Raw genomic sequence first — 13,952 nt, forward strand, 5'->3', positions numbered from 1 at the left:
GGCCTACCAGAACGGGGTTTCTCCACCAAACTGCTGGTTTCCTTCAACTGCTTATCCCACCAAGTAATGTTATTTCTATGTGGCGTGTTGTTATAAATATGCAGATATTTACGTTGTACTTTGGTCACGGATTCGAATTTAGCAAGCCACAGAACACACTGAACTTTCCTCTGTACCGTCCACATCTCTACTGGCATGGCCGTAGGCTGCTCCACTGTATACACAGTGTTACATCATCATCTGCGCATGCGCACATGCTGCCACATCATCCTACAGAAACTGGGAGGGTTTTCCTTTTATTTGGTGCAGATTTCACATTTCTATCGTCTTTTGTTGCTTTCCTGTGACAGGTCAAAAGTGCACCATGACTTTACGGACATACTCTACTTTGCAAAACATGCTCAGAGACTGGGGCGACAGTTCCTGCAAAGGGAGGTATAGCAGGAAACCTAGTAATTATTACCAACATTTTGTTTGTCATTAACAACTCTCCTTAGTTTGCCACTTGTCCATATATTTTAGAAAAAAGATAAAATACTAAATCTTGCGTTAATACAAAAAAATGTAACCTTGAGAAAATCATTTATTTTCATCTATAAAATTAGAATAGTTGTTCTTAGTTCATAGATTTGTTGTAAAGACTGAATTAAATTGTGTAAAACCCTACTATAGCATACAATATATAAAAAACATTCAGATATATCAGCTATCATTATTATCATTACCCTTGACCCAACAAAGAACAACAGGAACACTTTCATAGTTTGTTTCTAAACATCACTATGATTTATGTGCACAGGGGGTGGCTGAAAACCTACAAAAAAATGAATGGGGACTAGGAGACCACCCACTTCCACATAAATAGCCCAGAATGTCTAGCATTTAATCATGTGAAAAATAGTAAGATGTGACAACAGGGTACAGATAATGTAAGAAATATATTCAACAGGTTTTCATTAGATAATTGATAAGTATACCTAACAAAGCCAGCCAGAGAATAGTTTGCAGGGAGAAAAGAATGGGGTCTGTTGTAATAATTAGAATAGCAGGTGTCTATTTCTACATTTGTAGAAGATTAGAATTTCTTAAGGGTCCTCCTAACACAAAGAAACTAGATCATTAATAAAAACTACTTTTTAAATGAATATTGACCTTGACCAAGTCCCAACCTCCAAAGTCTAACACATATTCTCTCCCTGCCCTCTCTCATAAAACATGCATGTGTGTTCACACATACACATTTATACCTGAGCTAAATTCCAACAGGTAAGTAATGAACAGTAAGGAAAGAAAGTACTCTGAGGGCAAATACAGATTAAAGTAATATGATCCAAAGACTAAGAGGAAGCTTCAAGGTACAGCAGGGTCAGATCCTGAGTCTTCCACATTGGGTCAGGAATCCTTGTTAGTAACACTCTTTGGATAACAGCAAAAACAATAGAAAATCCTCTCTGAAAGAAAGCACATTCTTTTAAGTAGTTCACCCCTAATCTCATGGATTAATATTAAGTAAATATGAGCTTACAATCAAAGATAGCCAAACACACAAACAAGTCAACACATGAGAAAGTTAGCAGAAACCACATTTTTGGCCTTCCACTATTTAAGATATGGAAACTGTCAGAAACGGATATAAAATTACTCCAAGTGAAAGGTGTAAGTAAACACGAAAGGCAACTACAAATATGAGCAAACATAAAAAGAATGTAAACATAATGAACACAGATTTTAAATAAGAACTAACTAGCTCTATTAAAAAGAAAAACAGGTTGAAATGGAAAAATCAGAAGATGGGTTGAAATACCAAATTAGAAGCAGCCAAAATAAGAAATAATAAAATGCATGTTAGAGCTCTTTGGATGACACGTGAGGAGAAAAGGAAATGAAAGCACAGAAAACAAAATGAGAAGACCTAATACATACATGATTAGGGTCCCATGAGAGAGTAGATAAAATACAAGGACAAATTTTGAAAGAAAAAATGTTTCTCTCTTTAAAGATATTAATCAATGGATAAAGGAATCACAACATAGCCAAAATAAAATAAATAAAAAGAAATCTATATTATGACACAATTTTAATGAAACTGCATTATATCCAAAAAAAAGAGAGGATCTTATAAGCAGTCAGAATAAAAAAAAGATCACCAAAAAATCTGCAGCTAAACAGACTACAGATTTTGAAATAGCAAGAGATAAAAGACAATGCAATTACAAAAAAAAAAGAAAAAAACAAAAAAAGAAGAAAAAGGACAAAATAAGTGACGTCAGAGAAATGGCGCCGTAAGGAGCGATACCGATAAATCTCCCCAAAAATTCAACAAGATCTTCAACCAGAGACAGAAAAATCTATCCTTGGAGCCTCCAGCAGTTCCACACTAAATGCAAAGGTATGATTGAGCGAAAAATTGACTAAATATATAATCAATCCCGAAGGAAGTAAGACGGAGGAAGAAACACTACGCCTTCCTCACTAACCTAAATAAGGGCTGCTTTCACTGGAAACTGAGAGTATATAGGAACTGAGGCGGGCATAGGGTGTGAATAGTACTAGACTGTGGCACAAACGTCCGAACCAGGCTGTGGCACGGACACCCAAGCCGAGGAAAAATTGTGCTTTTGGCAAGCCAGTCAACACAAGCTAAGGCTCGCGCCAAATCCAAACAAAGAAAAACAAGGGGGGCAGCCATCCACCCCTATCTCCTGGTCAGCATGCGCAGATAGTGGACAAGAGATTCCTCCTAGAGCCCCAGGAGTGGGCGCCCATGTTACCGGACAGGGGGCAGAGTCAGAGGCCTTTGCGTGGGATGTAATCAGCCTCTCGGGTCGCCCCGCGCCCTGAAAAGCAGCACACGGGGAGTGAGCGGGAGCGAAATTCCCTAATCTCATACTTTTCCATGTGGGCGGGGCGCCTCACCCAGAGTGAGAGGTGGCCGGTGTGATATCCAGGTTGGCGAGCGTGGAGAGTGGGTGAGAGATTTCCCCGGGAGTGGGCGCCTGTGTAACTAGACAGAGGAGCAGAGTCAGAGGCCTTTGCGTGGGCTCTGACCGGAGTCTCAGGGGTTGCCCCTGCGCCCTGAAGAGTAGCGTGCAAAAGTGAGATTCCCTACGCTTGAACTTCTCCAGGCGGGTGGGGTGCCTCACCCAGTCATACAAGCTAACAGACCCGTGAAGGATTAGCTTAACCCACAGTCTGCTTGCCTCCCAACTGACCTATGCAACCCTAACTGACAAGATCTCTCTCAGGTCAGCGATCTAAGAGGGGAGATATTTTTGGTACCTCTTGTTATGCTATGCACATAGGGGTGGGGGCAACCTCTGATTGGCAGAGCTTGCATACTCAGGGCTATATGTTAAAAAGAGGGATTTGGCAGCTTGTAAGTCCTCCTGCTTTGCAAACAGTGACTAGGGCATCTTCTACCCAGCCAAAACAGGTTACAAAGTGCCAAAAGCCTGGGGAAAGGGGTCCCACAGAGTGCTGAGGCATTCGGGATGTGCCTAGAGGCGCATAGAAAGGCACCTTGAAAACAACTGGCTCCCAAGCCCGCCTGATTACGATAGTGGCCCTGACTGATTGAGCCTTACCCAGAGCCCTGCACTGAGCGGGAATAGAGTGGGGATTTGGCAGCTCTTTGAGCCTCTTACTATCCAGGCAGAGGCAGCAGCAACCCCATAACTGGATCATGAGGCAGCTAATTCAGGAAGGAAAGACTAGAAGAGAGGCTACGGGAATATGGACTCTCTCATTGTCAGAGCCTGCAAATGCTAATGAGCCTCAACTGCCAACAAGACTGAAGCCCAATATATGACATTGTCATAGAGATTTATCAACTGCAAACCTCTACCTAAACCTGCCACAGGGGCAGAACCCGGGGTACAGAGTCACCGACCAGGAAGAGGGAGAGAAAAGAAAGAGCAAGAAGATAACCTCTCAAAATCAAGAATAATCCACAGACTTTATAACCTATCCCATTTTATTATATTTGTTCGTTTCTTTCTCTTATCTTCTTGCCTTGATTATTTTCTTCCTTTTCCAATTTGGTCGTTTAATTCTCTGCCAGTCTTACTCTCTCCTCTCCTTGAACTACACTACCCATAAGTGTTACATCTCCCATTATCTTTCCTTTCCTCTTCCTATCTCTCTATGAGGGTCGCACTCCAAAACCCTTAACCCGCTCTCTCTCCTTTTGTTCTTTTTTTCTTTTTTCTTCATTTTGTGTTTTCCTCTTTCTGTTTTTCTCCCTCTATATTCATTTCTTTCTTTTCTCCTTTACTTTCCCTCTCATTCAATCCTCAATCACGAACAAATTATTTTATTAGGGACTCAAATATTTCATTGTGGCACTTTGGGGTTTTTTTACTTCACTTTTTTAACTCACTAGCAGGGCTCCCAACCCTGGCTCTCCATTTTATCAAGTTTTTGCTCCACTAAATATAATAGTAATTTTTTAATTTTTTTTCCATTTTTTCTGTTTTCATCTTATTCCCCTCATTATATCTCTTAGTTAACTATCACCTAAAAGCAAATCATTTTATTCTTGACCCAAATTCTTTCCTTTTTTGCATTTTGTGGGTCCATACCCCTTTTTTTTGCCCCTTTATCACTTCTCCCCAACTCAGGCCCTCCATTATAGGTAGTTTTTTGTTCTATTTAGCACAATATAATTCACAGTTCACCACAAGATTTTCTCAAGAAGGAGGGGAGAGGAGAAGAGTGAAAGAAAAAAAGGAAATAATAATTTTTTTAACTTTTTATTTTTTATTAATTCTCATTAGTACTATAAACAAAACCACCCTCGGGTGCCATTAAGGAAAAGGAAATCGAATATCATGGATACAAAAGACAGCTCTCTGATAGCACAGATAAATGAGGAAAAATCTATGGATAAAAATTTAATATATTGAAAACCTTGGAGATAAATGACAGAGAATTTAAAATAGATATCCTAAAAATACTCAGAGATATACAAGAAAACACAGAAAGGCAATTTAGGGAGCTCAGAAAACAACTCAATGAACACAAAGAATACATTTCCAAGGAAATTGAAACTATAAAAACAAATCAAAAAGAGATGAAAAACTCAGCCCTGGCCGGTTGGCTCAGCGGTAGAGAATCGGCCTAGCGTGCGGAGGACCCGGGTTCGATTCCCGGCCAGGGCACACAGGAGAAGCGCCCATTTGCTTCTCCACCCCTCCGCTGTGCTTTCCTCTCTGTCTCTCTCTTCCCCTCCCACAGCCAAGGCTCCACTGGAGCAAAGATGGCCCGAGCGCTGGGGATGGCTCTGTGGCCTCTGCCTCAGGCGCTAGAGTGGCTCTGGTCGCAACATGGTGACACCCAGGATGGGCAGAGCATCGCCCCCTGGTGGGCAGAGCGTCGCCCCTGGTGGGCGTGCCGGGTGGATCCCGGTCGGGCGCATGCAGGAGTCTGTCTGACTGTCTCTCCCCATTTCCAGCTTCAGAAAAATGAAAAAAAAAAAGAGATGAAAAACTCAATTCACGAGCTGAAAAACTAGCTAACAAGTTTAGCTAATAGAACAGGTCAGATAGAAGGTAGGATTAGTGAAATAGAAGACAAGCAACTTGAGACACAACAGAGAGAAGAAGAAAGACACTCAAAAATTAAAAAAAAAAAGAGAAAGCCCTACAGGAATTGTCTGACTCCATCAAAAAGAATAATATAATAATAGGTATATCAGAGGGAGAAGGAAGAGAAAATGGAATGGAGAACATATTCAAACAAATAATAGATGAGAACTTCCCAAGCCTGTGGAAAGAACTAAAGCCTCAAATTAAAGAAGCAAAGAGAACTCCGAGTTTTATTAACACCACCAAACCTACTCCAAAGCAAATCATAATGAAACTGGCACAAACCAACAACAACAAAAATTTTCAAGGCAGCCAGGGAAAAGAAGAATACAACATATAAAGAAAGGCCCATTAGATTATCATTGGATTTCTCAACAGAACTCTACAAGCTAGGAGAGGGTGGACCCCAATATTTAAAGTCCTGAAAGAGAGGAACTTTCAGACAGGAATACTATACTCATCAAAGCTATCCTTCAAATATGAAGGAGAAATAAAAATATTCACAGATACAGAAAAGATGAGGGAATTTACCATTAGAAAAACCCCACTCCAGGAATTACTAAAGGGGATTTTCCAACCAGATAAAAGAACAAAACAAAACAAAACCACAAGTAAAAGCTCCACCAAGAACACAATAAAACCAAATTTATACTGTGACAACAAAAACAAACAAATAAAAAGGGAGAGAGGACAGAAATTAACAGTAGCAAAGGACAATGGAGTACAGAAGTACTCACAAGATAGTGCATCACAATGAACAGGGTAGGAACCCTTTTAATTACTTAATGGTAACCACCCTTGAAAAACCACCACAGAAGCACATGATTTAAAAAAGATAGCAACAGAGGAACAAAGTATGGAATACAACCAAACAAAAACAAAGAATAGAAAAACAAAAAAGAAGAATCAAACAAGACACAAAACTGACAGAAAGCAATGTATAAAATGGCAATAGGGAACCCACAAGTGTCAATAATTACACTAAATGTAAACGGATTAAACTCACCAATAAAAAGGCACAGAGTAGCAGAATGGATTAAAAAAGAAAATCCAACTGTATGCTGCCTACAGGAAACTCATCTAAGCAACAAGGATAAAAACAAACTCAAAGTGAAAGGCTGGAAAACAATACTCCAAGCAAATAACCTCCAAAAAAAAGCAGGCGTAGCAATACTCATACCTGATAATGCCGAGTACAAGACAGCAAAAGTACTCAGAGACAAAAATGGTCATTTCATAATGATTAAGGGGACGCTGAATCAAGAAGACATAACAATTCTTAATATATATGCAACAAACCAAGGAGCACCAAAATATATAAGACAGCTACTTATTGACCTTAAAACAAAAACTGACAAAATACAATCATACTTGGAGACCTCAATACTCCGCTAATGGCTCTACATAGGTCATCCAAACAGAGAATCAATAAAGATATATTGGCCTTAAACAAAACACTAGAGCACCTGGATACGATAGACATCTATAGGACATTTCATCCCAAAGTGACAGAGTATACATTTTTCTCCAGTGTACATGGATCATTCTCAAGAATTGATCATATGTAGGGCCACAAAAATAACAAAATAACATCAGCAAATTCAGAAAAATCAAAGTTGTACCAAGCATATTTTCTGATCACAAAGCCTTGAAATTAGAATTCAACTGCAAAAAAGAGAGAAAAAAACCCACAAAAGTGTAGAAACTAAACAACATACTTTTAAAAAATGAATGGGTCAAAAAAGAAATAAGTGCAGAGATCAAAAGATATATACAGACAAATGAAAATGACAATATGACATATCAGAATCTATGGGATGCAGCAAAAGCAGTGATAAGAGGGAAGTTCATATCACTTCAGGCCTTTATGAACAAACAAGAGAGAGTCCAAGTGAACCACTTAACTTCACACCATAAGGAGCTGGAAAAAAAAGAACAAAGCCAACCCAAAAACAGCCAAAAAAGGAGATAATAAAAATCAGAGCAGAAATAAATAAAATAGAGAACAGAAAAACTATAGAAAAAATTAATAGAACAAGGAGCTGGTTCTTTGAAAAGATCAACAAAATTGACAAACCCTTGGCAAGACTTACCAAGGAAAAAAGAGAAAGGACTCATAAACAAAATCCAAAATGAAAGAGGAGATATCACCACGGATATCATAGATATACAAAGAATTATTGTAGAATACTATGAAAAACTTTATGCCACTAAATTCAACAATCTAGAAGAAATGGATAAATTCCTAGAACAATACAATCTTCCTAGACTGAGTCAAAAAGAAGCAGAAAGCCTAAACAGACCAATTAGTAGAAAAGAAATAGAAAAAACTACTAAAAACCTCCCCAAAAATAAAATTCCAGGCCCAGACGGTTATACTAGTAAATTCTATCAAACATTCAAAGAAGACTTGGTTCCTATTCTACTCAAAGTCTTCCAAAAAACTGAAGAAGAAGCAATACTTCCAAACACATTAAATGAGGCCAACATAACCCTCATACCGAAACAGGGCAAGGACAGCACAAAAAAAGAAAGCTACAGACTAATATCTCTAATGAATACAGATGCTAAGAAACTAAACAAAATACTACCAAATCAAATACAACAACATATTAAAAAAATAATACATCATGATTAAGTGGGATTCATCCCAGAATCACAAGGATGGTTCAACATACGTAAAACAGTTAACGTAACACACCATATCAACAAAACAAAAACCAAAAACCACATGATCTTATCAATAAATGCAGAAAAGGCATTCGATAAAATACAACACAATTTTATGTTTAAGACTCTCAACAAAATGGGTATAGAAGGAAAATATCTCAACATGATAAAAGCCATATATGATAAACCATCAGCTAAGATCATATTAAATGGCACAAAACTGAAGGCTTTCCCCCTTAAATCAGAAACATGACAGGGTTGCCCATCTCTCTGCTCTTATTTAATGTGATGCTAAAGGTTCTAGCCAGAGCAATCAGACAAGACAAAGAAATAAAAGGCATCCATATCAGAAAAGAAGAAGTAAAGGTATCACTTTTTGCAGATGACATGATCCTATACATCAAAAACCCCAGAGAATCTACTAAAAGACTACTAGAAACAATAAGCCAATACAATAAGGTCGCATGATACAAATTTAACATACAAAAGTCCATAGCCTTTCTATATGCCAACAATGAAACATTTGAGAACAAACTCAAAAGAATAATCCCCTTCACGATTGCAACAAAAAAAATAAAATACTTAGGAATAAACATAACAAAGAATGTAAAGGACTTATATAATGAAAACTATAAACCATTGTTAAGGGAAATCGAAAAAGATATAATGAGATGGAAGAATATACCTTGTTCTTGGCTAGGAAGAATAAATATAATCAAGATGGCTATATTACCCAAAGCAATATACAAATTTAATGCAATTCCCATCAAACTTCCAATGACGTTTTTTAAAGAAATAGAGCAAAAAATCATCAGATTTATATGGAACTATAAAAAACCCCGAATAGCCAAAGCAATCCTAAAGAAAAAGAATGAAGCTGGGGGCATTACAATACCTGACTTCAAACTATATTATAGGGCCACGACAATCAAAACAGCATGGTATTGGCAGAAAAATAGACACTCAGACCAATGGAACAGAATAGAAAGTCCAGAAATAAAACCACATATATATAGTCAAATAATTTTTGATAAAGGGGCCAACAACACACAATGGAGAAAAGAAAGCCTCTTCAATAAATGGTGCTGGGAAAACTGGAAAGCCACATGCAAAAGAATGAAACTGGACTACAGTCTCTCCCCCTGTACAAAAATTAACTCAAAATGGATCAAAGATCTAAACATAAGACCTGAAACAATTAAGTACATAGAAGAAGACATAGGTACTCAACTCATGGACCTGGGTTTTAAAGAGCATTTTATGAATTTGACTCCACAGGCAAGAGAAGTGAAGGCAAAAATTAATGAATGGGACTACATCAGACTAAGAAGTTTTTGCTCAGCAAGAGAAACTGATAACAAAATAAACAGAAAGCCAACTAAATGGGAAATGATATTTTCAAACAACAGCTCAGATAAGGGCCTAATATACAAAATATACAAAGAACTCATAAAACTCAACAACAAACAAACAAACAATCCAATAAAAAAAATGGGAAGAGGATATGAACAGACACTTCTCCCAGGAAGAAATACAAATGGCCAACAGATATATGAAAAGATGCTCATCTTCTTTAGCTATTAGAGAAATGCAAATCAAAACGGCAATGAGATACCACCTCACACCTGTTCGATTAGCTATTATTAGCAAGACAGGTAATAGCAAATGTTGGAGAGGCTGTGGAGAAAAAGGAACCCTCATACACTGTTGGTGGGAATGTAAAGTAGTACAACCATTATGAAAGAAAGTATGGTGGTTCCTCAAAAAACTGAAAATAGAACTACCTTATGACCCAGCAATCCCTCTACTGGGTATATACCCCAAAAACTCAGAAACATTGATACGTAAAGACACATGCAGCCCCATGTTTATTGCAGAATTGTTCACAGTGGCCAGGACATGGAAACAACCAAAAAGCCCGTCAATAGATGACTGGATAAAGAAGATGTGGCACATATACACTATGGAATACTACTCAGCCATAAGAAATGATGATATCGGAACATTTATAGCAAAATGGTGGGATCTTGATAACATGATACGAAGCGAAATAAGTAAATCAGAAAAAACCAAGAACTGCATTATTCCATACATAGGTGGGACATAAAAGTGAAACTAAGAGACATTGATAAGAGTGTGGTGGTTATGGGGGGAGAGGGGGGAATGGGAGAGGGAAAGGGGGAGGGGGAGGGGCACAAAGAAAACAAGATAGAAGGTGACAGAGGACAATCTGACTTTGGGTGATGGGTATGCAACATAATTGAATGACAAGATAACCTGGACTTTTTATCTTTGAATATATGTATCCTGATTTATTGATGTCACCCCATTAAAAAAATAAAATTATTATAAAAAAAAATAACAAAAAAATAGAGCAGTAAGAATAAATTGGAAAAAAAATAAAGCAGAAATTAATGATAAAAAAAACAACAGATAAAAAGCCAATAACTGGTCCTTTAGAGAAACAAACACAGCTGACCAGGTGATGTTGCAGTGGATAGAGTGTGGCCTGGGATGATGAGGACCCAGGTTCAAAAGCCCAAGGGCGCTGGCTTGAGAGCGGGCTCACCAGCTCAAGCAGGAATCAGACACTTGACTCCATGATCATTAGCTTGAAGTCAAAGATCGCTGGCTTGAAGTCCAAGGTCACTGGCTTGAGCAAGGGGTCACTGGCTCTGCTGGAGCCCCCAGGTCAAGGCACATATGAAAAAGCAATCGATGAACAACTAAGGTGCTGCAACAAAGAATTGATGCTTCTCATCTCTCTCCCTTCCTGTCTGTCCCTATCTGTCCCTCTCTCAAAAAAAAAAAAAAAAAAAAAAAGACAAATACAATAATACAATAGACATAATTTCAACTCAAATTATTAATAATCATAGAACTGAAAATTATTTCTGCCATAGAATATATTACATTCAGATTGGCAAAAATAAGCAATCTGAAGATAGCTTGTGTTGATAAGGACATAATCAAAAGGATATTTCTAAAGGTGTAAATCAGTCTGACCACTTTAGAAAATATTTGGGTAAATCTTATAACACTGACATTAGCACATTCACTGACAGCAATTCTAATCATAAGACTGTGCTATAGCTCTTTCAGTAAAGTTCATAACAGAACACAGTTGGAATCGGCCCAAGTATTTACTGACAGGATACAGAATATATGAATCACGGATAAAATATTATACTGCGGGCCCTGGCCAGTTGGCTCAATGGTAGAGCGTCAGCCTGGAGGGCAGGAGTCCCAGTTTCGATTCCCAGCCAGGGCACAAAGGAGAAGCGCCCATCTGATTCTCCACCCCTCCCCCTCTCCTTCCTCTCTGTTTCTCTCTTCCCCTCCCACAGCCAAGGCTCCATTGGAGCAAAGTTGGCCCGGGCACTGAGGATGGCTCCATGGCCTCTGCCTCAGGTGCTAGAATGGCTCTGGTTGCAACAGAGCAATGCCCCAGATAGGCAGAGCATCGCCCCCTGGTAGGCATGCTGGGTGGATCCCGGTCGGGTGCATGCGGGAGTCTGTCTTACTGCCTCCCGGTTTCCAACTTCAGAAAAATACAAAATAAATAAATAAATAAATAAATAAATAAATAAAATAAAATATTATACTGCGGAGAAAATGCGTAAACTACAAACTACAGAGCTAAAAAAGAAACATCAGTTTATTTTAGAAACACATACATATGTAATAAAACATCTTCAACAGATGGAAGGAACTGGTACATACAAAACTCAGCAGTATTAGCTACCTCTTGGGTAAATGCTAGGGAACAGAATAGGACTTAGCACAAGCCATACAACAGTTTAAACAATCTAGCTCTTAAATCTAGTGGTGGATTCATGGGTACTTATTTTATTATTTTGTTTTAAATTGGTATATGTTATTAAGTATTATTTTTATAAATCAAATATTATAAACTAAAACACTTTAAAATATGTCAAGCTTTGTACAGCAACTGATATTTAGTAATTGGCACATATTAGATCTTATTATTCTTTAAAATTTATAGAAGCAGAATCAAATAATAGCGACAATTATAATCATTAATCAAGATGATTAAAATGTAAAAGAATCTAAACATCATCTTAAATAATTCAGTAAACAATTATATAGGCTATAGTTAATTTACAAAGTAACTTACCTAATGTGTCACATTTCTCTCTAGCTCCACAAATGTCTTCCCTTAAAAAAAATTTTTTGAAGCATTTTCAGAAAATATTTTTCAACAAGCCAAAACAAAGATAAAGAAGTTTGAAAACTGTTATCACAAACTGACTTCTCAAATCCAGTTCTTAATAAGCTCTCAATAAATTTAAACCTAGAGCTGTGCATATCAGTGAGCAAGGTGCTAAATAAAAGGGATTCCTGTAAATTGTTGAAGCTTAACCAAGTTCAATGAAAAGGTGTCTACCCGTATTTTTTCACTTCTCCTCCTTCACTTAAACACATATGTAATATAATTTACTCATTATAAACCTCAGCAATTATCCTCTGCTGCAAAATAATGACGTTCTTAGATGTTACCAAATTATTTAAGTTTTTTTGCTTCTTCCTTACTTAGTCCCCAGGCATTTAACTTGACAGTTCTCTTGTCTTTTTCCTTCTGGTCTCCTCTTATAGCCCTTTAAGGTCTTTGTTGCTCAGCCTCTTAACTACAATCTGGGGCAGAACCATGGTCTGATAATAGAATACTATGTATAAAATTAAGTCAATTCTGCTTTAGTTTTGCAAAGAGATTACTTGTACACGGATAATGATAAAGTACAAAGATAATGTCCGCAGTTACATATGGACTAAAGGTTTTCATTTCAGGGTAGAAAGCTGAGATTTCACCAATTCTGACCAAGTAAGAGATTTATTTCCTTTGAACAACCAAACAACAAAAAATACCCAACAGAGATTTACATATTCTGATAGCATCAGTGTTGCTGAAACAAAGGTGTGAATTAACGATGCACAGTGGTGCTTGTAAAATGGATCACCATTTTTTAATAGCAGAAGCTGTTTTTCATATAACTAAATAAGTTTGAGAAAAATCTCAGCAAAAGCAGCCTGGTAATTAAGACACAAACTGAGCATCTAAACAAGAAACAGATTTCTTTCTAAAGTAGAAGGACCGCTCTTATGAGATCATCAAATAAACTCAAAAGCTCTCCTTTCCAAGTAATCAAAAGCTTCAATGGGAAATGAACCAAAACTGGTCTCAGTTCTCTAAGTTAATTTCTAAATATTTTTCCTAATTCTCTTATTCCACCAGTAATATAATAAGATCATTATTTTGTTTAGGTCATGCCACTACTTAACCTAACATTGCTAATTTCCTCAGGAATCAACTAGTATGCTTTTCTGAAAAAATAGAAGAAAGCTTTTATTCAATAATACTTTGTGTAATACAAGTTCTCCTAGAATACTGTTGTCTATTATTGATAAAGAATTAAGGTAACCAGAAGTAACAGTGATCATGCAGGAGAAACAGGGTAAGCAACTGCAGTTACAAGTGTTATATTCTAAAAGTTTACCTAGTGATAAGAACAGCGGTATCATGGTGGGAAGGGTGAGCATCATCAAGAACATTCTGAGTCTGTTGCCATAAACAAAAGTTGTGTAACGTGGTAGCTGCATTAAAACTGATGACTGGTCCTTCCTGTGCAAAAAAGTACACAATTCAGTATTATGCCAAACATAGATGGCCTCTTTTCT

General features: G+C 37.5%; 1 protein-coding gene across 1 annotated transcript in view; it reads right to left on the bottom strand.

Annotated features, from left to right (window-relative positions):
- The window catches only part of ADAMTS20 (ADAM metallopeptidase with thrombospondin type 1 motif 20), a 202,543-nt gene that overhangs the window by 120,890 nt on the left and 67,701 nt on the right, over positions 1–13,952 (bottom strand). Inside the window, exons 6-7 of the mRNA XM_066365793.1 lie at positions 13,772–13,896; positions 12,394–12,434 (exon numbers count right to left, since the gene is read on the bottom strand). Of these exons, the coding sequence (XP_066221890.1) occupies positions 12,394–12,434; positions 13,772–13,896 (166 nt within the window). The remainder of the gene's footprint in view (positions 1–12,393; positions 12,435–13,771; positions 13,897–13,952) is intronic.

Source organism: Saccopteryx leptura, chromosome 2, assembly GCF_036850995.1.
Source record: "Saccopteryx leptura isolate mSacLep1 chromosome 2, mSacLep1_pri_phased_curated, whole genome shotgun sequence".
Lineage (NCBI taxonomy): Eukaryota > Metazoa > Chordata > Mammalia > Chiroptera > Emballonuridae > Saccopteryx > Saccopteryx leptura.